The sequence below is a fragment of the Musca domestica genome, unplaced genomic scaffold (genome assembly GCF_030504385.1).
Source record: "Musca domestica strain aabys unplaced genomic scaffold, Musca_domestica.polishedcontigs.V.1.1 17, whole genome shotgun sequence".
Classification (NCBI taxonomy): Eukaryota; Metazoa; Arthropoda; class Insecta; order Diptera; family Muscidae; genus Musca; species Musca domestica.
In genome coordinates, this window is record NW_026712230.1 from 1,788,776 (window position 1) to 1,815,266 (window position 26,491).

Below are 26,491 nucleotides of genomic sequence, written 5' to 3' on the forward strand. Positions count from 1 at the left end.
GCCGATATATTTCATCTTAACACCAGAGCTCGGGTTAATAATATTATTGGTATGTGTGAAATTTAAAGACAAGCGGGATCTTACATCACATTTTATAAGACTTGTAATTATTCAAAATTTGTACCCTTTGTGGGTGAGGTATTTGATGGAGTGGACCGATGTATTCCCTCTCAACACCAGACCTTGGGTTAATAAAAATATTGGGATATGTGAAATTTGAAGATAATCGGGCTCTTATATCACATTTTATAAGAGTTAAAATTATTCAAAATTTTGACCCTTTGTGGGGGAGGTATTTGATGAAGTGGACCGATATTGTTCATTTTCGCACCTGACCTAGCACTGACGCAAATATTAGGATTCGTAAAGTTGGAGCAAAATCGGAGTATCCTTTTCTTTCTGTGCAATAAATTATTTTCTTTGAAAATTTTGACATTTTGTGTGGGAGGATCAAATCGGATACTCCCTTCAAAATATATTTTTGGGGATCAAAAAATTACGCATGTGCAGGTGCAAAACTTAAAAAGATTTTTGTGATCCAATTCATTCTAATGATAAAACAAGTCATTTCGATTGGAGAGAACTACTTTGTCCATAAAGTACGGGAACGTAAAACTAGTCAAAATTTCATGGCAATTTCTCCAAATCAACATATCGGCCAATCGGAAGCTGTCAACCTCACTACTATTTTTTACCCATTAAAATTTACATAGTAAAAAAATTGAGAATTTCATATTTGAATTTGTTATTTTCTTCTCTTACATGTTCGTGTACTTAAGTAAAATATGTAAAAAATAGTACAATATCGTACTATATTGCATGTTCTGGGACACAACTATTATTAAAAACAATGTTTAATAATTGTTTAAAGAAGAAACTTGTAATCCAATACCCACAACAACCAGCGTCATCGCTTTTAATTAATTAACCATAAAATAAAACAAATAAAATGCATAAATGATTACATTAAAAGTACCAATAAAACACTTTCAAAACTAAGTGATTTCAGAAATTAAAAATTGTTGGTCACAACAACTGAAAACTAAATACTTAACCACTGGGTGGAGCGGAGAGCAATTATTAGAGAGGAGAGTTAATAATTAAAATCAATTATAATTTAAACTAGTAATATTGGAATTTTTTATATTGAAATGGTGGTAAAAAAATGTTTCGAAATGTTGAAATGGATAATTTGGACTGGTATCATTCATATGACAAACAAAAAAAAAACTGTTATTTAAGACTCAAAACAAATTTTGAGAATTAAAAGAAAGTTAATAATTCAGAGCAATGTTTATTCATTTGAGAGGATATTTAAACATAAATTTAGAAATTTTCCATGTATGGATTGTCTTGACAATATACCCTTATATGGTGACTCCATCATAACTTTACCTTCAGTCTTATAGCTACAGACATGGAAGACGTTAGGGGCAAATATATAAAATAATATTTTCTTATAGGAGGATTATATTTGCCCCAACTTGTATATGTGTGCCATAACGTGGAAGGAAATTTTCAAATTCAGCTTTTCGTTCAACGAAGGTAAAAATATTTAAATTTTTTTGAATTTTGAATTCATTTATCCTAAAAATATACCAAAAGTGCCAAGTGGAAGAAGTAAAGTTTGAATGCTTACATCTGGCATGGGTATCACTGTGTGCATAAAGCGTGCGAAAAGGACAGGGTGTATCAAAACTTGGTCCAGACTAAATCTTAAAAAGTATTAAATGCACTTTTGAATCTGGAATCTTGAAATTTTACATGTAGGCCACAACTGACTTAGGATATAAGATAATATTGCATTTTTGAAAAATTAACTAAATTAAAGAACTAAATCGGTGTTAATAGTACTAAAATTCTGTACTTTTAGAGCTAAGGTGTTGAAATTTATAAACTATTGATGGGACCTATGTTGAGATTTCGAAATTCGTACTAACATTTTAAAATCCTACGAAATTTGATTAATTCTTATCAAACTTCAATATTGAAGTCTAGTCTTGGCTTGAATTTTGAAATTCATGAAATTCTGAAGCAGGTTCACGTCTTCGCATAGTCCCCATGTAACGTTTTTCATTTAAGTGGTAGTTTTCGAAAATTTTTGGAAAATTTTCAAGTTCCTTCCAAATGGTGGAGGGTATTAAAAGTTCGACCCGGCCGAACTTAGCTTCTTTTTCACTTGTTTTTGTTAATTTTTCGTAAAATGTTTCCTCAGATCTGAAAAACTTTTGCATATGTGTTTTTTATGTTTTGGCTTAATTTTATTCTTGTCATTATTTCAAGAATTTTATGCAAAATGATTTGGAACTGTTTTTGGCAGGAGCCACGAGATTGTGCGAAATTTCGTGCTAACAATATTTGAAAACTTAGATTCCTGTATATATTTTCCCTTATTTCAAATATTCGGATCTATACGTTAACGAGATCAGCATCAATGTAAAACTCAGAAGTGTCATTTCCAAACATCGTTAATTTTATACTTATTATCTCCAAAATGTTTGTGTTTCTTTTGAACAGACGGACCCAGCTCGTCGATATGTTGATGATCGGTATGGCATACATAGTGTGTTTATGATAAAAGAAGTAAAATTTTACAAACTACTAGCTCTATACAAATAGATTTTAAGGACGTGAAAACAGACGTAGCTTTCGGGGATCAGTAGAGTTTCACAATTGTTGTTGGAAATAACTAATAGTGCCGATACAGAGAACAATAATAGTATACAATTTGGATTATCTAAAAAAATTGGGCAAGGTTGAAACAATTATTCAAGTATTCAGTAGTCACTCCATGCATGCCATTTAATCGTGTAACCATTGCCGGGAATTTTAGAAATTATGGAAAGTTTCCTTCTGCGAATGTAATGCGAATTAATCAACAGCACTCTATGACGATTTGTTAGAATTGACTCTCGAGTTGTTATCTTCATGGTTGATATTCGTTCTGATGACAAATGCCACGGGCAATATGGTTAATGTAAACACAGATAGATTGCCAATTGCAACAACTCTCAAAAGGGGCCACTTGAAATCTCTATCTCTAATTCTATCGATTTGAAAATTCAATTGAGTGTATGTAACCACGGTGTATATTATCAATACTGTGGCGAGTATTGCCTTCAATGCATTCTCGGAAGCCATAAAATGCAGTTAGCTTTGGGTCATCAAACCACCGGCCGTTTTTGTGGGGGAAACAAACTCCTGGTTTTGTTCCTGTTTGCCACTCTACAAATTTACTCGATTGCGGCACAACGTTCCTGTTACCAATGCGAGGGTATCAATTGCCTGCGCTCTACATATCAAAGTGTGGAAACCTGTTCGAATGGTGTGGATATTTGTGCCACAGTCTATGATGGATGTAAGTTGTAAAGGAGAGACCATATGAGAAGAGTTGGGAAATATTTTTATTCGTTCTTTTTTTTTTTTTGGAATTTGCAGCAACAATTCAAGCTCAAGGTTGCTTGGGAAATCTAGCAAAACATTTACGCACCAAATGTGATTCGGATGATGCTGATGACCTACCCGAGTGCCACAAGTGTAATGAAAATCTTTGCAACAAATGGGCAGCCTATGTATTCGAATGCGTTCAATGTGATTCGAGTTCGGTAAGTAGGAGATGAAGATCCATAAAGAACAACAATAATATTTGGAATATTTTGTCCAGGACTCTAAATGTTCCAACAATGTAGATGCTTTGCAACCCACTCGCTGTCCCATAAGTCGCACCGCGAACATGTATTGTTTTGCTACCAAGGATGGTAGTCGTGTAGTACGTGGTTGTACCTCAACATTGGAAGAACAGAGGGCTTGTTTGGCTTCCGACAAATGTGAGATGTGTGATCCAAGTGAATTGGGTGCTTGTAATGGCGTAAGAGCCGATGGTGGTGATGGCGGTGGTGATGGCGGTGGTGGAAATAACAATAGTACCTCTGTGCCACCAACGGAAAAGCCCCAGCCCAGTGCTGGACCAACAATAGAATTTAGCATAGCTAGTTGCTGGGTCATTCTCGTCGCTTATCTTTGCAAGTTGTTGTAATTGAAAAATATGTAATATTAATATATTATATTTGGGCATTGTTCAGTAGAGCTCGGCTTTTCATATGTTTTATTTTTTTTCGAAAATTAAAATATTAAAATTTTTTTAAATGAAAACTTGGAATAAAAAATATAGCCCTACTATTCTATATTTTAAACTTGTACATAATAAATTAGTTGTAATCAATTAAGAGTTGTTAAAATATGCAAAATCTAGCTTCTATTGATCAGTCAATCAATTGCATGAACTTACCCGGTGAGGATATGCCAAGTGCCATGTGACATTGAATTTGGTGCCAGCCAAGAGTGACGTTCTTATGGAACCTGTAAGAAAATAGGGATTTGTAATATTTCAAAATATTTAGTTTTTCCTTTATGCAACATATATTTTTTGCCTATCTATCTATTCGGCTTAACTATGCTCCAAAAGCTCTGATTTTAACTCTTCTCTTTGAGTTCTTTCCTATATTTCTTCATACCACATTAAAGTAAGCTCGTGAAAAAATAATTTCACTTGGAAAGTTCTCAGGTGTGTTCATTAACCGAAATCCCAAAGAAGAAAACAAGATCATCATGGATATCAGTTTCATGATTTACGAACTAATCAAGCTTAGCATTGTTAGAAAGACAGCAGACAACATGGTTATGTTTTACACAAGCAACCTGTTTGATTTTCCCGGTACATGTGTGTGTGTGCGTGTGAAAATGTGTGTATGTACATGAGTGAAAAATTGAAATCTTTCAACGGGAATAATCAAAAACTAAGAATATTAAATTGCAATCTTTTCCGCATTTACGATGTGGCATAAGCGTAATGGTGTACGAGGGTAGTTCTTTGCTACATGTATTTTTGCAATTTTAGATGTGGAAATTGTCGTTTATTCATATTCCATCGTCGGATTATAATTCTATACTTAAAGAAATAGAAATAAAGTAGTAAAAAACCATCTCCTCCGGTTCAGATATATCTATAGCTCCCATATATATGTGTCATCCGATTTAGGGCTTTAAGTCCCTTACATGCGTAATATGGACTCCAAAAGAGTGATATTTGGTACCAGGTAACTTTTGTAGCTCAAAATATCTCTGTGTGACAGGTGCTTTCTTCTGAGTATGTTAGGGCGTTCCTCTTGGTACTTCAGGAATTGGTTCACTTTTTTTCTCCGGCTTGACTCCTTTCCAGGAAGTAAAGAGCATTCTTCATTATGAAGACGACGATTGTTGGTCTCATATCTAAACATGATGTCAATATCCTCCCTTCTCATATCCTTTTTTTTATAAAAAAAAATCTGTTTGTCGTAAGGCTGTAGAAGTCGAATTTGTCGGGCATTATTATAACCTGGTAATTGTATCTGCAATTCCAAAGAATTCGTAAACAACGCTGGTGGAAGGAATGTAGCTCTGAACTTTTTGCTGTAGATTTTTATTGACTTTGTACAACCACAGACATACACATTCACACTTTGAGGCCAAGTCTCCTCGTAACCTCAATAAAATGTCATCGACGTACAAGAGCCCTAATCCTCTTCCATGTGGTCCAGGGATGTCGCTGACGAACGAGTTGTACAATACTGGTCTCAGCACTCGTTTTAACCAGTCGTTTCTCTGGCAGCTTGTTATCATACTGCCATGAGGGATTCGATCCTTAAGAAAACTTTCAACTATGCGACAAGTTTGTCCTTTGAATCTATGTATTCTGTATACGATGTCATATTGCCATAACGTATCAATGGCTTTGGTGAAGTCCATAGGACAAGCTATTTTTCTCATTTTGGATCCAAAACCATACCATGGATCCAAAACCATCAGTCTTCTGTGTGCAGGCAGGTCATGTTTCCCCATATAACGGTACCTCCCGATAAATGATGAATACTTCAACCCGAGACGGAAAATTGTCCAGGTCCACGTCTTCGCACAGCCCACATATAACGGTACCTCCCTTTATTCGGTATTTTGATGTCTTAGCAATATTATTCACGGATTTGACGGATTATTTTAAAATGTTTCAAGATCCTTGGTGCAGGACATTAAAAGTGGAGGATATTAAAAGTTCGGTCCGGCCGAACATTTGTCGAAAACAAGTAAAAATGCATCTTTACTTGTTTTCGACAAATGTTACCAAACCAGCAGAAGACAAAAAACTTAACAACAAGGTAAAAATCCCTCAGACAAATTAGCAGAATTCTGACATTCGTCAGTAGACGCGTGGAACTCAACTTCAGACTTTAAACAGACGTGTCGGACGTCCGATATTTGGTTCGGTGCATGTCCAATCTGTAATAAAATGAACAACGTGTCTTTTCAGAATTACCAAGAAATCGGCTGGAGGTTGATCATGGTCATGCAGAAAATATCGTTAAGCCTTTAACAGAGTTACAGCATCCAAAATTCAGTGCGATAGTTTTAAACTACCGGAAAGTATGACGAAGAAAAACAAAAAATTTCCCATAGATAAGTAATTTAGCTCATATAGCTCCCAAGTTTATACTGGTTAGTCACTTGGTCTGAACATATTATTTCCTTCACGTTTTTTGGCTAATTATTGTACATTTTGGATAATTTGTTGTCACTTCAACTCTCCAGATCACTGGATGCCCTTAAATTATTTTCACATTCGAGATTTGTTTTTAATCAAGAACTGATCTTTAACTTGTGAACCTATCCCTCATATAAAAGTGTTATTACCACACGAAATACCCGCCGCTATGCATGTGTTGGTTGTCTTTTGTTGTATTGTGATAATGGTGTTATTTATTCGGTTGCACCTGTGATCTAAATACCAAAAACTGAAGTGTTTACATGCAAACTGTTTGATAGATAGACACGATATACACTTTGGGAAAAAATGAATGTCTAATGACAGACTGTTCCTGATTGGGAAAATGATTTCGTTTTTAAGGCTTTTCCGAATTTTCCGCATTTTAGGCCTTCACCACGTATTAAATTTGTTTAATTGAAAAAATGGGTTGGTAAGTCCCAAGAAGAAAACAATAGTTATATAAATTACTATGTTAGGAACATTAATAAAGCCTGTGTAAGAATGAACAAAAGTCACAAGATTCATTCAAATCAAAATAAAATGCAGTTATGGAAAAACTTTGCATGTTTAGCGCAGCCACCTATAACAAATACATGTTCATATTTAGAATTTATGTTAATACGAATAGAACATATATAGCTCCTCTACCTTATTTTAAGCTGAACTATTTTTCAATTCCATTCTGGGCCGAATATCATCAATTCCAAGTTTGACCAGAGCACCAAAGACAGACATGGGTAGCTTGAATCCTTAAAACTGATTTTGTCCAAAATGGCCTAGAGTATAAAGCCGCTATTTCGACGTTGATCTATTAAATGATATATACCCTCTAGTATCATAAGTTTGAGGGTTTAAAAACAACAAAAAACTGGATAGAACTTAACTGTTTTGATATAACGTTGGTATACCAAATAAACGACATCACTGTCTTGATCGTTTGCGTATTAAAAGCTACATTTAATTAGACCCAGGGACATAAATTGGAACTTAAAAATGGTAGCAAAAATAATGACATGAAATATTTTAATGTATTTTGAATATTTTACGTGTGTATTTATTTGTATGTTTCGTATTGTTTTAAGTTTTTTTTTTTTCAGTGTACATGTATCTAAAGGAAAATGTATTTTTTAATTTTTCTAACGTAGAGCTATTTCAAGAGCAATTTAGATAAAATGTATAATTTCAAGTTGTAAACATATAGAAATTGATGTACCCATGTAGATGTAAATTTGTACGTAAGCGTGTCTTTGTGTACTTATACTATTACTATCGATAATAATAGAGCTTTTGATATAAAAAAAAAAAAACAAAGCGAATAAGAAGCATACAGAGTTGGTTATATACAGAATAGATATAAAAAAATATTACACATTTGATGCTAGCTGAAAAGTCTAGCTTTGTTTGCCTTAGTTCCATCTGGTCATATACATCAAAGTAATCACGCTGTTCTCTTATGTTTAGCTGTGCCTTCTGAAACAGCTTTTACCATTCCTGCGGTATGATTTCGGTGCTAGCATTAGACATTTTAGAATTTAAAACTTTCTTCTTGATATTGAATGTTTTCTCCAGCTCTTTGACACAACCAGAATGGTAGCTTACTTCGAAGGACATTACAAAAATTCAACTATTCACTAGAGTCTTATTGTATCAAATATAAAGGTGGCGCAAAAATAACCCCTTTTATCAGAAAATGATAGGAGGATTACTTTTCTGCAGAGAATATTGCTGATGTAGCCAGGGATGTCATGGAAGCGCCGTCGACATCGACTAGTCGACGTGCCACGCAAATGGGTAACAGTCGACAGACTTTACAGCGAATTTTGGTACAAGATTTGAAGATGTTTCGTACAAAGTCCAGATGGTGCATCAGCTGTTAGCTGCTGACCGCCAATCGCGTCTAACATACGCTCAAGCCATCCTTAATCGCCACCAAGAAAAGATGTTTCTTCATAAAAAATAATCATGAGTGATGAGGCCCATCACCACTGGGGAACTGAAAATCCGCGTGTAACCCACGAATAGTCATTACACCCACTCAAAATCACTGTATTGTGTGCTGCTTTCGCTGGAGAAGTGTCGGACCTTTTTTCTTCGAAGACGTCGCGGACCGGACGGTTACTGTGAATGGTGAGCTCTACAAAGCAATGATCACTTTTTTGCCGCAACTTGTTGAGTTGGGATTGGAAAACATGTGGTTCCAACAGGACGGTGAAATGGCACACACTGCACGTGCCACAAATATAAATAAATCACACTATCACGCTTGAATTCCATCACGATAACTTTTTTTCTGGAAAATTCTCACCAAAATGCTTTTGTACGAATGGCTTAGGAATGACAGCAGTCTGAAGTTGTTTGCAGTTTTTTCACCCTGTATATATGTATATATGTTTCATCTGATTTGGGATTATAAGACCCTCACATTCGTAATATGCATTCGACAACAATGATATTCGGTATCAGATATCTTATAGAGCTCGTTAATAATATAATTTTAATATAATCCTTCTCGAAGTGATACAATAATTCTATAGCAATGATTTTTGGTATAAACGTTTTAAATATCTCCGTCAAATTTAGTGAAAATTAATTCAGAATTCGATGTGCCTTTCCTCTGATACCAAATTATAACTGCTCTAAAGCCAAAGGTTGATAGATGGTATGATCTACTTTAAATAAATTAGTTAGCTCTACTATATATGCATAGGGGTGCAAGGTATCATATAGTCGGCCCGCCCAACATTTGACGTTTCCTTACTGGTTTTAATTTGGAATTTATAGCATTGGAACCGAGATGCGAATGATATACACATACACAATAAGGCGGTTTATTGATTATGCGCACCCATGTTCCAACTTACATTTGTGACCTATATAAAAGATCGTATTTGTTCCTTCGATCCGTTGAAAAGAAGAGTTATAGTAAAAAAAAAAAACATTAAAAATTATGCTGAAAATCGGCGGAGACTTCGAAGATCGATTAAAACAATTTGAGGTAACATTAACAAATGGCTCCATATGGTACTTCTATTAAACCCTCTATATTCATACTCCCCTCCCAGAATGGAGTTAATTTTGGCTCATCTGAATTTTTCCGCAGTGTTATTTTGTAATAAAATGTCATATTCTGTTATCATAGAAGTTCAATCGAACATTTTTAACAGAATTAAGTCCCAAAAGGTTATAGAAATGCCTAAATATTAAAATACACAATCTTCAATAGTCACTTTAAACTACTAAAACGTTTCATCATGTGGGACTTTAAAAATCTGTCAAATTTGCTGCCACAACCCACCATCAGCATTTATGTGTGTGTGTATTTAGTTATGTGAGTGTTTGCACGTCGCGTATGACTGTATGCAACAATGGAATGCAGTTGTGCAGCATTTTTTTATTGCTCCCCCCAATACGTTTGCAGACCCTGGTGTTTTTCCTCTGTGGGTTAGTTTTGCTGGTTATGTTTTTTTCCAACAGATTTTCCATCAGATAACCTCATGACCAAGTAATAATGATGTCGTTTGCGGTATTGATGCAACAGGTAAATTATATATTACGACTTGTCTCTTGACGATCTTTTCTTTTCTTCTCTTCTTCTTTTAATGTTTAAAATTTTATGTATTTTCTTCGGTGTTCGGACGGACGGCAGATATATCGTATGATCGACTATTATAGTGTCAATTTGTAGGCGCGTGTGTGTGTTTAAGTTGCACAAACTACTCAAGTCAATGGAAAGTGACACTCCTTTCGCTTTCTGTGTCTTTAGGTTGATGCCACAGACCACAAGCGGGCTTGCTGCACTCTTGCCAACCGCCACCATCAGCCGTTTAATCGATTGCCATCAAACACGCGGTTATCAGGTTCATTCTTATGGCGGTGAATCTTCAGAGGAGTTTTTTTTTTTTATTTTTTAACCAGGCTTAGCGGTTTTTAAACTTCCAACCGATCTGCAGGTGGTCGACTCTACTTCCCTTGGATGCGAAGGTAGTGAGAGTTGAACGGCAGTGAAATTGCTAATAAATGTTAAGTTGTCATAATTGTGATTATGTTAAGTACATACTGACGTACTTATGTACAAAATGTGCTTACACATAGGTAAATGAAATTTAACATCTCCTAGTTGACAGCACACAGTTAGCTGGTTTGAAAAATGTTTTTGCAACTTATAAAATACCTAGTATTGGTTTCCGAAAATGCTGAAAACTCCAAAAAGATGTCTCTACATTATCCACCGCAATTGTTTCAAATTTGGTGTTTTGAGTTCAGATTGATTACCTATAACATATAACGGTTCATCGAGATAATCGGTTTTTGATGATTATAGCAACATTTTTTTAACTAGATGGTTTTAATTTTGGCACTTGGAGTTACATATTTCTGTATAGAGCCACATATGTGACGAAAGCACCCTAATATGCCGTCTTGTAAGGAAGGGGACTTCCTCATAGCAATTTCCGCTGGGTATTTTTAATTAGTCCTTGCTTTGTGTCGTACGAGGAAAGCATTATCTGGCATATCTATTTTTAGAACTATATCGTACTGTCTGTATCCAAAGGCCCGGTCCCAGTATAGATCCTTAAGCTGCTTCAGAGGTGATTTGCAACTTTTGTACGTCCTGTATTGTGTCATACATAAATATGCGGCTTTGAAGGTAGTATCTCATATTATTCATTAGATGGGTGTTTCCTACATACTGGGGACACAAACAGCCAATTTAGAGCGGATTCGATTTAAAAATATGACCTAAACATCTAAAATCTGGCGGTTCGCTTATATATCATTTTAAAGACTAAAAATTCTACGGACATCGAATACATCAGAATTTTATTCAACCTACTTTTTCTTTCGGAAGCTAGAGTGATTTCCACAGACGGACATGACATCTAATAGTACACTTAAGAAGAACATGTACAGAGTGAGAAGAAAAAACTGCAACCAATTTCAGACTGCTGTCATATCTGAGCCACTCGTCCGACAGCTGTTGAAATTATTCCAGTGACGGATCATTATATTGTTTACAAGCGTACAAAAGCATTTTGGCGAGAATTTTCCAGAAAAAAAGTTATTCGTGATGGAATTCAAGCGTGATAGTGTGATTTCTTTATATTTGGCTAGAAAACCACAAGTGGCTATTGTTAGAGCATTCCAGAAAAAATGGCCGAAAAATGGCTCGTGAGCTGAACATATCGCAATATTACATTCGGCAAATATTGAAAAATGAGCTCGGGACAAAGCCATTAAAATTCCAAAAAAGTGCAAGAACTTACACCGCAACAGAAAGAAAATGGATTCAAAAGAGCTAAAGAGTTTCTTCGCTTGACCGAGAGTGGTGAACTTCCGAATTTGGTTTCCTCCGATGAGAAAACATTCGTTGTCCAGCAGTTTGTAAACAAACAAAATGATCCTGTTTACTTGCCATAGAGGTCAGCTGAAATTGTGCACCTTCGGTTGGCCACCAGAATACAAGCGCCAGCCATTGTGATGGTTTGGGCCGCCATAACAGCCGATCGTCGCTCTCCGCTCGTATTAATCGACCGTGACATCAGAATAAATGCCGAATATTATCATGAAAAGATTCTGGAGGGTGTATTAAAGCCTTCGGCACGCAAACATTTTGGCCGCAGACCTTTAACATTCCAAGAGGACTCAGCACCATCGCACTCAGCACGCGCCACCCAAGTATGGTTACAAAATGAGGTTCCTCGCTTCATTTCCAGCGCACAATGGCCACAAAAATCTCTGGATACCAATCCGTTGGACTTTTGTGTCTGGATTATTTTGGAAAGCAAGGTTAGCACTAAAAAAATACCAAAGTGTCGATCACCTCAAGTAAGCGCTTCGCTTCGGCCAAAATACCGCAGAGCAACATTCGGGCAGCGTGTGACGGTTTCATTTGCGTTTGAAGGCCATAATTCGTGCCAAAGGTGACCAATTCAAACAAATCTAAACTAATTCTAAAATTTGATGCTATTTCCGACATTTGTTATTTTCACTCAGTAAAACTAAAAAGAATGTAAAAATTATGACGTTTGACTTTGTTGCAGTTATTTTATATCAATTTCAACTCCATCCGTTCACCCAAATCCGTATTGTACCAAATTAAGTTCCATTTAGTATAGTTCTTACAATTAAGTACACATTTCGAAAACCATCTCCTTCCAAAATTCACATCTATCCAACACCCCATTAGCGACCCTCTCTCCAAATGTCATAATCCGTTTGATCAATACAATCGATTCAATATTAAGTACCTTTTGGAAAATTGACCCACATTTTTTTGACCCACATATTTTCTTTAGTTACCATTTTATAAATCGCATTTAAGCGCACATTTCTCAGCTGCAGTTATGGTTAACATCTAAAAAACCTCGAAAAAAAATTCGGCATATTCCAGTAGTCGGCAGTTTTGAAATTTAAACTTAACTAACTAAGAATAGAATTGACCAAATAATGAAATAATTGCAAAAAAAAAAAAAAAACGTCAACATTCTTCTCTGCTCTCTTTCTGTAAAAAACAATGAGCTCCGATCATTTATTACGAGAGAATAACGGTTTTCGTCAGTGAGTGTCTCCCAACGCGTGCGATAGTGCTTGTTTGTAAAGAAAAAAATAGTGGTGGTGTCAACTTAATAATCGATTTAAGTAAATTAAATTTAATACTTTTGGAATCAGATATATTTTATAATAGTCCGGCCAGTCTAATGATCATTTTATAACTTAAAAACATACAAATCAAGCATTTTTCTCTTATATTATTTAATGTCGACATTAGGAACAGAAAAAAAAAGAGATTTGCCAGTAGTCGACAGGTGGTGCCGATTACTAGAAAAATATCATTTTTGACCAATTTCAATTTTCAAAAACTACTCAAATAAAAAAATAGTTTTGAGTCGGCAGTTGATTTTATTTGTTTAATTTTCTAAATTAAGTAGATTTTTTTAAATCAGCTATTTGGTGTTGTAGATAGCGGTGGTATTTTTGAAAAAAAATGTTGCCTTTCTAAAGAAAAAGATCAATTCACAAATTCCAAATACAAGAAAGGTACTTTTTTATTTAATCTCATTTTTTTAATTGAAAATCCATACGTTACTGAATGTAACCATGCTATTCTTGATTTTCTACCTATATTTGGTTTATAATGATAATTATATAAAACACTATTTAAAATCGAAATTAATTTAAAATTCTGGATTAAACTGTGAATTAATAATACAGCATTGTTTTATACTATTTGAAATAAAAAAATATACAAATAATATTTTTTTACTGAAATATGCCGACTACTGGCAAATAGACATGCCGATCATTGGAAAATGGTAAAAACTAAATCTTAGTAAAATTGCAAATTTTGCCAATTTAATAAAAACAAATTCAATTTTTGTTTATTATTTCGAAAAGTAAACAAAACTTGGAATCTGAACAACTTTATTTGTCTGCAATTGAAAGATTTCACTCAGAATGTTAAAAGATTGAAAAATGGTACACTTACCCTATGTTTTCCATATTTATAATTATTGCTATAGCTTAGGTACCAGGTTTACCGGAAAAAGATTTATATGTAAACGTACTGTAACATTTGAATTTGGAACTAGATTTGATTGCAGAAATAGTGTACAAATTAAAAAATTGGCAGGTTGGGCGAAATTACTACAATTTCACTTAGCACCGATAATACCATTTTGCGACAAACAAATGTCTTCCCCAAATCCACATAGCGGAAGAGTCGCCTGCCTCGCTGTCCTAAAATTGAAACACGTCAACGAACATGTGTAATACTTTAAAAGCCTATTACATAAAATTCACACTTTTTATGACCACTGACGACGACTGCCGCCACTGTATTTTCTTGACGCATTACAATAGCAACAGCAACAACAACAAACGCAATAAGCAAGCAGTTATGGATGCGAACGTGTAGGCAAGAAGACAGGATATTTATCATTGCGGAGAGCGACAACTCAACATGGGATGCTGTAACATCGAAGACAAGTTTTCTCATTAGGTGGCGGCTATGCCACGCCATAGGCATGGAGCTATGGATGGGTACAAGTGAAAGTTTTCACTTGCTTCACATACGGTATCGTCAGTCAGCGGCACAGCTTTATTGAAAACTAAACGAGAAAAAGGTAGGCATCTCCTTTATCCTCCCCACCTCCCCCGGCACAATGTCCACAAACAAAAACAACACATACATCTTAATGAAGAAATATTTACAGTAATGCCCATTCGAGAAGTTATTTCCACTGAAATGTTTTACTTTTTGTTTTTGTGCAACTACTGTAGTTTTTACCTAATATTGATGCAGAATGCGTAAAGCGATCGCTCGTTCGTCGGAGCGAGGTAACGCCGACGAAACACACAGCGCCAAAAACATGGCAGGCACATTGCATTGTAAATGAAATTTCACAAAAGTGCAACATGTTGCGCGCACGTTCGATACCATGCTGCATGTTGCAGCCAATTGATGTGGTTCGACCACATAGCTCACCATTACCATTGGGAGTACATTTTGCAACAAAAGCAACAACAACAACATCAACGTTTCTTGCAATGTCCAGATATTTATGGCTATGACACGCCTTCGGTTTGACGTTGTCGGTTGGACAAGTACCGTCCACCACCGTTGTGTTCATGCCAATATCAAATACCAAGTGTTATAATAAATAAGTGATGTATCCACTATAAAAAATCAATAGAGTTGTCCAGCAAAGATTTCATCTAAGTTGGCATTATATTAAACCATGCATATGTGTGTATTTACACATAACACTGAATCGAACCGAATCGAAACGAAAACCACAGTTCGAGCCGACTGAAAACCCATTTCAAAAACCGAACCATGATCCAAAGGGTAGCGTGAACCTCTGAATCGAATCAACCCAAATCGACAAGGAGTTTGTAGCCCCGTCTTAACATGGCTTCCTCATCTTATGACTTTGTGTCTGCATATCGCAGGTCAGTCATTTATTTAGAGGATTTCAAATTAGTCCAATTATATTACATATGTAGGATTTTTAAGCCGATTGAAACCAAACTTGGTATTTAGACGTTTTGCCAATCAAATATAAGATTTGAGATTGCAAAAACACAAATAAAATGCAGTACGGGCGGGCCGAATTTCAAAACTATTTACCATTTGGAAGAAATTTGCAAATTAAAAAAATTGACCGTTGAAAAATACCACTCAAGTCATAAAAATATCGAATATATGGAGTTACTGTTTTATTGGAGCCTACGAAAATGTGGACCTACAGGTAACTTTCTGTCACAGACGGTAGTTCCCCTTAGGAACTTCAAATATGAAATTTGAAACAGTTGCAGTGAATAATGTCGCTTTAATCCTCAAAATACCGAATATAGGGAGCTATACGAAGATAGGGGATATATTGAAACGTGGACCTGCATAGGCAATTTTCTGTCACAGATGGTAGTACCCATTAGGAACTTCAAATATGAAATATGATACAATTCCCATAAATAACGTCGCTAAAATTATCAAAATACCGAATATAGGAGCTACAAATTATGAGGGCTATACCTGCAATTTTCTTACATAGTCTGTAGCACTACGAACTTACAATACGAAATTTGAAACAATGTTCGTAAAATCATAAAAATAGCGAATATAAGGAGGTGCCGTTATATGAGGGCTATGCGAAGACGTAGACCTGTTGGGAACTTCAAATTGCAAATTTGAAACATTTTCGGTGAAAAGTGTGACGCAAATCATCAAAATATTTAGAATTACAGTTAAATAGGGACTATATCAAAACTTAAACCTATATTGACAGTTCTTTGTAAGGATTTTTCTTACATAATGGGCACATATGCTGCCAAATTACATCAAATTCGGGTTAAAATTGTGACTAAAACAGAAAAAATCTGTCGGAACATTTATATTGGGGCTATATTAAAATGTGGACCTGTATAGTTCATTTTTAATACCAAAAGTCCTGCAGAACAAACACATATGTGAGTAAAATTTTATCAACCTACTTCATTTCGTTCGGAAGCTGGAGTGATTTGTATAAATTTGCATGCTTTGCATATATTCGGCATACATATGATATATGAATAATATACAAATATTGAAAAAAAAAAAAAACAAGTAAAAAAACATTAAGTTCGGCCGGCCCGAACTTTAAATACCCTCCACTTTAGGGTAATGGAAACACCATTTATGACCCACAAATACCAATTTTTAGACATATTCGTGGGCAAATTTGGCAAAAATCATCAAAATACCGAATATCGGGAGGTACCGCCAAAGGAGCTAGACAAATTTATTTAGACAAATCCGTGATAAAATGTGACAAAAACCATCAAAAACCGAATATCGGAAGATACCTTTATATGGAGGCTATACCACAGCGTGGACCTATACATACAATGTTTCGGCGCGCGAACTAGGACCCATTATGACCTACAAATACCAATTTTTAGACAAATTCATGAAAAAATGTGGCAAAAATCATTAAAATACCGAATATCGGAATGTACCGTTATATGGGGGCTCTACCAAAGCGTGGACCTATACATGCAAAGATCCGCCACCGAAGCTATAATCCATTATGACTAACAAATACCAATATTTAAACAAATCCATGAAAAAATATGGAAAAAATCATCAAAATACCGAATATCGGGAGGTACCGTTATAAGGGTACTATACCAAAGCGTGGACCGATATGTCTCACTCTCAATACCAGGGTATAAAATATCTATAAACGAAACATACATTTTTCTGCTTTTCAATTAAACAAATTTAGATCCGACGTAATTTGGTTATTTCAAGTATTAAAAAGTAGGAATATACGGAATCCGAAGTCTACTCAAAAGCCTCCCATTCATTATAAAATGCCATCATGCATATAAAATTTTTTTTATTGAATTGTCATCCCTAATTCCGCTTGAGGAACTAATGTGTTCACAAACAACAAAAATACCCCAGATTGGTAAAAATAATTATTTTCAGTTTTTTTTTTTTTGCTCCCCTTTGGAGAAGTGGGTTAAATGGGCAAACTTGTGCATTGCTCAAAGTTGAAATTAAAGTCGTTTTTGTTTTCGTTTTGGCTTTTATCATCAAACAGGGTTGGCCGAGGTACTCTGTCACGTATCGATGCTGGCGAGTATCTACTCGGAAATAGGAAGATAGACAAGTTTTAATTACTTCACCGTAACGAAAAACTAAATGCAAAACAACAAATTAGAAGATGACTTTTCAAATCAAGGAAATCAGTTAAAGAGAAAAAACAAAACAAACAAAACTTGTTTTTTTTTAACAACAACTATGGAATCATATGCAGTTATATATTGTAAGACCTACGAGTATATGCAGTTGTATGTTGGCACAGTTAATAACTTCTAGCCCTTTGAAACTTGTACTGTGCAGCGTTTATAACTATCATAGCAATCTAAATAGATTAGGAGGAGTATTAGAGTTCAGCTTATAATAAGCGACTGTATCAATAAAGCTAGAATTTTCCAATTTTGTCATTATTTGTATTCAGGTGTACAATAAGGCTGGGTTCTTGAAATTTCACAGCTTGAACATTTGAAAAGCAATGACTAAGCGAACGCATATAATAATCTACGCAGCACTGTGGCAAGGCTTATACGTCTTTGTACACTTATATGCAACATAGAAAGAGGAATAATATAGATATATAGGTAGATTTATGTATGTGGTTTTGTAATCATAGGTAAAGGTAAGGTCGCATTTAAGTCCGATTTATGTGGGTAACATTTCACAAGTTCCAAGAATGATCCCACTATTTTCGGTTCACATTTGGATGTGACTTCTATGCATAGTTTTATAATAAAAATGCTTATAATTTCGGTAATTAACGTCGGTAAGTTAACGACAAAATCAAAGTAGTCGATAGGACCTAAAAAAAGATACCAATGTTGTCAACTTTAACTTTTTTTATATCAAAAAATTCGTGTTTCAAAGCTACCGATTTTTGTCGGTACCTCAAAAATGAATTAGAGAATTCCACTACAGATGTATCTATAGCTCCCTTAGAAATGTTACATGTATTCAGTACAAGATATCAGATACAGTCTATAAATACCTCTGAGAATTTTTTAGAAAGCTTTTCCAATTAAGATCCCTTCTATATATTTTTTCCCAAATTTTAAGTAAATATTGCAAGTCATGCTGCGTTTGTCCACTTTGGGTTAATTTTGGATCTCGGTCTCGCCTGACATTTTTATACCCTCCACCATACATAGTAAGGATAGGAAGCTAAAATTTTGCACAGATCAGTCTTTTGTCTACAGGTAGGTCAAGTTTGAAGATGGGCTATATCGATCCACGATATCGTGTTGCCCCCATATAACGGTACCACCAATATTCGGTATTTTGATGATTTTAGACACAATTTTCAATGAAATTGTCTGAAATTCCACACAAGGAGTTGCTTGTGTTTACTTTATCCCCTGGAAGAGAATTATCTATATACGTCCACGTTTTGGTATAGTCCCCATATAACGGTACCTGCCGAAATTCAGTATTTTGACGATTTTTGCCACATTTTCAATGGAATTGTCTGAAATTCTTCACAAGGAATTATCTATATAGGTCCACCATACCGTATATCCCCATATATCGGCCCCTCTCGATATACATTTTTTTAAGATTTTAACAGAGTTTTTATAGATTTTATTTGTTTGAAAATTTCGCAATTCGTCCCAAATGGTGGAGGGTATTCAAAGTTCGGCCCGGCCGAACTTACTGCTTTTTTGCATGTTACATTTCTTAATTGTTTTATTTGTACCCTTGTGGATTATAAGCATGAATAATAAAATTTCGAAAACTTGATAATTAGAAAAACGTAAGTGTCGGTGTTGAGAAGTACTAAAAATACTGAATATTTAAACCCCCGCCTTATTGCTACAGACACCGACGAAGTTAAGGGTTGCCAAAGTGGTAATTCGAAATGCCTTCTGAGACCCTCGAAATGGTCTCAATGGATATTTCTAGCAATGTTGGTGTCTACAGAGGGTATATATCATTTGATAGGTCCGAAATATGTCTCGTCCACATAACGGTTCAGGTCTCTTTGGACGAAATCCGTCACAGGATATTTGGAGTCGACCTAGTCAGTGTGTGCGCAGGATAGGTGTAAATACCTCTGTTGTTACGATTTCATAACAACATAATCACCAATGTTAAGTTGTTTTCACAGCAAATGCAATTTTCAATTAATCGAAAACGTCAATGGAATACAATTTTGAGTCCAAATTTTTGGTTTACAGAGCATTTTTACGACCAACATTTTTTTGCAAATCAAAAATTTTCACTCAAAAATGTATTCCATTGACGTTTGTCAATTAATTGATAATTGCATTTGATGTTAAAGCAACTTAACATTGGTAATTATGTTATCATGACATCGTAACAACGGAGATATTTATACCTGGTTGCCATATTTTGACTCGGTACTGTCCTGTTTTAATACTTGTATGTCTTCTATGTCTATATAGAACCCAAAGACATAGAAGTGTAAAGATGGGACAAGACGGAGTCAAAATTGGCAATTTTAAAAAAATAAAATAAGTTTCTTTCTATTAAAATCTTAAAAATACCGAATGTAGCCGTTGTATTGGGGCCTATACAACGGCGGGACCTGCATAGCCAAGTTTTGTCATAAGCCATTAGAATATTCAAATGCGAAACTTGAAAAAAAATCGGTGAATAATGTAGCTAAAATCATCAAAATACCGAATATACCACCATTATATGAAGGCTATACGAAGACGTGGACCTGCACAGACAATTTTCTGTCATATGCTTTAGTATCCAAAACGAACTTCAAGTCCAAATTAATATCACTTAAATCACCAAAACGTGGACCTGCATTCCTGTAGACATAATATGCATTTGAGTAAAATTTTATTAACTTACTTCATTTCGTTCAGAAGCTACAGTGATTTCCACAGACGGACAGACGGACGGACATCGCTAAATCGACATAGAATTTTATGCTGATCAAGAATATTTATACTTTGTGCGGTCTAAAATGTATTTTTTGACGTGTTACAAACGGAATGACAAACTTAATATACCCTTCATACAATGGTGGAGGATATAAAAATGTGAATGTAAACATGTTATTATAAGCTAAATGACAAACATAAAAGGCTGTCTCGTATATCCATCGTTATGAAGTACACAAACTCCCACAAGGAATTGTTGTAATTACACACTGGCTATGACATAGAAATTCCGGAATATTTGATCACGCTTGACCAGCTGCCACTTAAAAGTCGTTTAATGCCTTTACATTGGCGCATATTACATAAATAAATAAACATTAAAATAATTGCACGTAATAATACACAAACATCTGCTTTTGGGACGTGCCGAATTTTAGCACCATTTTAAACATTGATTTTAACAAATTGCATTGATAGTGTCGAATATTATATCTACACATTTATTTACACAACTGTTTGAACCTGCGTTTTGGCATGTGTTGTAATGTACATACATACATACATGAGTAACTAATGGACTGAATATACATAACGACGTCAGGCAGGTGTCACATTTCGGGGGTATTTATGCTAAGTTTGTTTTGTTTTTATTTTTTCAATTAATGTTTTCTTGCGTTGCACAACTTTTTTGTTTGTTTGTTTGTTTGCTGCTTGTTTGTTTTTTGTTGTGGCGTGCCATAGCTAAAGTTTGCCTATGCTTAACGTAAATTATAAATATAAACAAAAAAATACCAACTACGAGAAAATTATACAATATCAGTTGTGCCTTCATAATTGTGTGTGGAATGTCTGCCATAGAAGCTGATTTGCCAGTACCACCACCACTTACTTACTTTCGGCCACAAAAAATATGCTTGTAATAGAAATCGTAGCCAAAATCTACTAACTTACAATGGTCAGTCAACAACAGCGCTCTCAGCGTTGGTTCTCTGAGCGCGTTAAAATAATTAGCAAATAAACTAAAAATTTACCCAATTTAGTTTGCAAATTTCACTTGGTTACAACAAACGTCAATTATTATTATTATTGTAATAATTTTGGCCAATATTTTGATGGGTTGCGATTAAATCGAAAAAATGGAGATTGCTGTTGTTGTTTTGTTTATGCTAACAAAACACATAATCAATTATGACAATAAAGGTGAATTATATTTTTTTCTCTTTGCTGGTAAAGGAAATTTTGTTTATTATTTTTGATACAATAATAAGACTACTGGTCTTACAACATGGCATTTTTTTCTCTTTTTGCCAACTTTATTTCGCAGTTTGGTAGTAAAGAAATTTTTAAAAAAAATATATTTAGTATTCCGTATAATAACTCTATAAATTATAATGATGTAATGAAGTAATCGTTCAAGTATGGCAAAAATAATAACCAAACCAGTAATAAAAGGTCAAAAGTCGGGCGGGGTCGACCATATGATACCCTACACCACTCTGTGTGTTTAGCAGACCTCCCGTAACAAAAAAGTTTGTATTGGGAATTTATGTGAAGTAGATAATACTAACTATGAACCTTATATGCATGAGTCTCATGGCTTTAGAGTAATCAAAATTTGGGAACTATATCCAACTCTGAATCGATGTTCAACAATTTTGACGGAGGCTTTTGTGCCTCTAGTACCACATAATATTGCTGTATGACTTCGATAAGATTTATATTAAAAAATATTTATTATATCAATAGATATACCGGACCGAGTTTCACCAAATGGAAAAATTAGGTTGAGTATGAACAAATCTATTGATATCGAAGCTATAGAAAAATCTCAACCGTCATCAAATATCATTGGTGTAGAGTGCATTTTACGCATATTACAGAGATATATCTATAAGCGAAGCGATTTTAAAAAAATAAGTACTTGTTTCTAGGATTAATTCTGTCGGAATTTAATTTGGGCCGATATTAGTCATTTGGTGCACAATAAACCTGGTATCGGATAGAGATATATATGAGAGCAATATCCAAATCTGAAACTATCTTCACAACATTTCAGATACTTATTACAGAGCTGTATTTGATATCTGTTACCAAAAATCATTGTTGTGGAATGCATATTACGCATGTGAGGGACTCAAAACTCCGAATCGGATGAAACATATATATGGGAGCTATAGCTATATCTGAACCGATTTTCGTAAAATTTGAGGTACTTGTTTCTGGGATAAATTCAGTCGGAATTGCTAAGTTTCAGTTCGGTAGGGCTGATATTAGCCACTTGGTGCACAATAAACCTGATATTGGATAAAGATTTATGTGGGAGCTATATCCAAATCTGAACCGATATTGACTTGTTTTGCTCATCTTCAAACCAGATCTAAGTTTAGTGAAAATATTACGACGTACCCAGTTCGGAAGAAATCGTATACCCCCTTCGTGAATTTCGAGCGCACTAGCCAGTTAGAAAGAAAGGCAGACAGAGGGGCACCGAACTCCAAATACCAATTCTAAGGTGGACCTGCATAGGCAGATTTTACCACAGGTGGTGGAACAAATTGCAAACTCCAAATACAAATTTCGAGATAGTTTCGTTGAAAATGCAGCTAAAATCTTAGAAATACCAAAAATCGGTATATGAAGACTATAGTAAAAAGGTTGGCCTGTATAACCAACTTTAAATACCAAGGAAAATATCGAATATAGATAGGTACAAATATTTGGTATCTACAACAAAAAATAGTCCTATACGGATGTTCCTCACATACTGCAAACACAACTGCCAATTTACGGACATTCCGGTTCAAAACTATGATTTTAACGCTCAAAACAACCTTAAACTAACGATATTTGACCCATTTTCAATACCAGAGGGCCGATATTCACATAAGATCTCGACTTAAGACAATCTTTGAGATATACTAAGTTTAAAGAGAATAAGATCTATGATTATTCAAAATGTTGACGCTTTGTGGGGGAGGTACTTGATGGAGTGAACCGATATTGTCCATTTTCGAAAATATTTGGATTTACAAAGTTTGTTCAGAATATGGAGATCCGTTCTTGTTCTATAAAGTAAATTATTTTCTGTGAAAATGTTGACATTTTGTGGGGGAGGTACCACAAAGAGTGGACCGATATTGTTTGGACCAAATTGAGAGTTATCTTCGAGAGTTATCGTGCGAACCAGCTAGCCATACGGACACTCTGACACCTTTGGGTCTAGGGTCCAAAGCCGTTATTTCTATAAGGCACGATTTACTGAGGCTGAGGTTATAAAAATGCAGTGGCCTTAGAACTTTGTCAATATAACAAAGAAAAACGGTAGTTTAGAATATTATGAATTGCAGAGAAAGCATAAAGAATTGGTATCTAAAAAAACACAATCGAAGCATTCAAAAATTAATGACCATAATACAATTGTGTTAAATTATCTATCATATTATTTTTGACATGGCATAGAAGAGAAAATGCATCGAAAAGAAATTCATTGAAAACATTGACTTAAAACCGTCAAATAAAACTTTACTCCATTTTTGAATTTTAATTAGAACTAATTCCCTGAATTTTAATTAGAACTAATTCCCGGCATAATTCGCTTGTGTAATATTTGGATCAGCATATCATGTTTCGTCTATTTTGTAGTTGGCTCTGAAATGTAAATCTATCGAATTTTTTTCATTATGAAATTTGGTTTGTGAGTTGAAGGTCATCTGACCCAGTTTATTTTTGTTGTTTTGTTTTTTTGCTTTTGCAGACTGACTGCAACACTGAACAGCAAACTAAACAAGCCAAGCCATTTGGTTTAATTCCAACTTTGTTAACGGTAACAAGGCACTCTTGTCTCTGGGAACGTTTAAATGCTTTATATTTTTCGTTGAGCATTTATTTTGTAGCTGCTGGTTGTGGGTTACTGTTATACATTTCGTCTGTCTGCTGATCGTATCGAAGGAAAAAAAAAAAACAAAAAGAAATACCCGCTAAATTTCCCACGATTTTCTCATAAATGCAAATATACAAAACAAACCATGAAAAGGAGAAGGAAAATTTGTCTGTTGTGATGCTGTTCATTGATGTTAAAAAAAAACATAATTTTTATATTAAAAATTGGATTTATTGAAGGGAGCTGGGAGCAAAAGTGAATTAATTTTGGATTACTTAATATTTCATATATATAATTTTTTAGGTATTATATAATAATGCAAAGATCAGAGTATTTTTTGGGCAATAAATAGGCATTGCAATCAATGTGTTTAGAGAAAAGAAAAACTATTAGAGTTTTTATAGCATATTCTTAAAGAAGCAATAATGAGAAATTTAAAAATTTATGTATCGACTATGGACTGTCACCATCTTGCCAATATTCAATGGAGAATAATCATGTTGGTACCGGCAAAAAAGTAAAAGGATCCCAAAAAATAACTACATATTTCGTGCGTCTGGTCTTGATTAAAATAATGTGTTGTTAACCTGATTAGTAATGCCTATTTTTATTTTACTTTTAAGTCCATAAGTCTACATTTTCAGCGGGTTGAAAATTGTTAGGTTTCCACTTTGTTTATTAAAATAATTTAATTATGGTTTTGCAATTCAATATATTTTATTGATCTTCAAAATTGACGACTTACTCACACAAAGCTTTGCAAAAGACAAAATAAAAAGATTTTCATTTAGACAAGAACAAGTAAAAAAGCAGTAAGGGTACAAGTACATAAAAAACTTGAAGTCAAGGCTAGGCATATTAATGTCAAGTTATAATGGATAACGACGGCAGGATTTTAGTGAGGCTCTGTACTCCCTTTATGAAATTTCACAAAATATGCCTAGCCACGACTTCAAGCTTCTTATGTACTTGCTGCTTAAATTCGGCCGGGCCGAACTTTGAATACCCTCCACCATTTGGAACGAATTTGGAAAATTTTCCGGTAAATAATGTCGCTAAAATCATTAAAATACCAAATATATGGGGGCTATATGAAAACTTGGACCTACATGGCCCATCTACGGACTTAACCTGCCTACTAGAAAATTAAACATGTGTGCAAAATATATATATATATATATATATATATATAGATATATATATATATATATATATATATATATATATATATATATATATATATATATATATATATATATATATATATATATATATATATATATATATATATATATATATATATATATATATACTTTGTTGGGTCTGGTGTGAGTATTTCGAGGAGTTACAAACTGAAGTTAATATACCCTCCATATTTTGGAGGGTGGGGTATAAAACAAAATGTAAAACCGTTTGGATGATGTAAGGGTAGTGGGCCGTTATATCCCACTTTCACATCAGATCTAGTGTTAGTAGAAATAATGGAATGTGTGAAATATGAACAGAACCGGATGCTTTTTTCGGATTTTATGATCGTTTCGGATTTTAATTTCGTGTTTTATAAGTTTTGTAGTTATTAAAAATGTTGACCCTTTGTGGGGGAGGTACCTGAAGGAGTGGTCCGATATATTCCATTTTTACACCAAACCTTGGTTTAATAAAAATATTGTGATGTGTGTAATTTGAATCTAACATCACATTTTATAAGAGTTATAATTATTCAAACTGTTGACTCTTTGTACTTGATTTTCGCACCTGACCTAGCACTGATGCAAATATTAGGATTTGCAAAGTTGGAGAAAAATCGGATTATCCCTTCTCTTTCTGTGCAGTAAAATATTATCTTGAAATTTCGACCTTTTGTGGGGTAGGTACCAGAAGGAGTGGACCGATCATGCATATTTCCGAACTCGATTAAAGTTTGATAATATTATTACGATGTACCAAGTTTGGATCAAATCGGATACTGTCTTCGAGAGTTATCGTATGCACCAGCTAGACCGACTGACGGACGGACATCGCTAAATCGATTGCAAATGTTCTGAAATGGAATTGGTCCAAAGGGACCTAGGGTCTAAAACCGTTATTTCGATGAGGCA

General features: G+C 34.5%; 2 protein-coding genes across 5 annotated transcripts in view; one reads left to right on the forward strand and one right to left on the reverse strand.

The window, feature by feature from the left end:
• LOC101892195 (uncharacterized) overlaps nt 1-26,491 on the reverse strand; it is a 108,653-nt gene that overhangs the window by 25,615 nt on the left and 56,547 nt on the right. For all 4 annotated transcript variants that reach the window (XR_009341860.1, XM_059120354.1, XM_059120356.1 and 1 more), the window contains one exon: nt 4,289-4,359. Coding sequence is in view for 3 of the 4 variants with exons in the window: in XM_059120354.1 (XP_058976337.1) it covers nt 4,289-4,359 (71 nt within the window). In the remaining variant the exon portion in view is untranslated. The remainder of the gene's footprint in view (nt 1-4,288; nt 4,360-26,491) is intronic.
• LOC101899495 (uncharacterized) lies at nt 3,096-4,189 on the forward strand. Its single transcript, XM_005188756.4, has 3 exons — nt 3,096-3,358; nt 3,439-3,605; nt 3,665-4,189. Exons 1-3 carry the CDS (start codon nt 3,145-3,147, stop codon nt 4,034-4,036), a joined length of 753 nt encoding a protein of 250 aa, XP_005188813.2. The 5' UTR covers nt 3,096-3,144; the 3' UTR covers nt 4,037-4,189.

Bases quoted from the DNA above. Each gene is read 5' to 3' on its own strand.
- LOC101899495 (XM_005188756.4), top strand. From the start codon at position 3,145: ATGCAGTTAGCTTTGGGTCATCAAACCACCGGCCGTTTTTGTGGGGGA. The intron at 3,359-3,438 runs GTAAGTTGTAAA...TGGAATTTGCAG, and splicing joins TGCCACAGTCTATGATGGAT to CAACAATTCAAGCTCAAGGT. The intron at 3,606-3,664 runs GTAAGTAGGAGA...TATTTTGTCCAG, and splicing joins TTCAATGTGATTCGAGTTCG to GACTCTAAATGTTCCAACAA.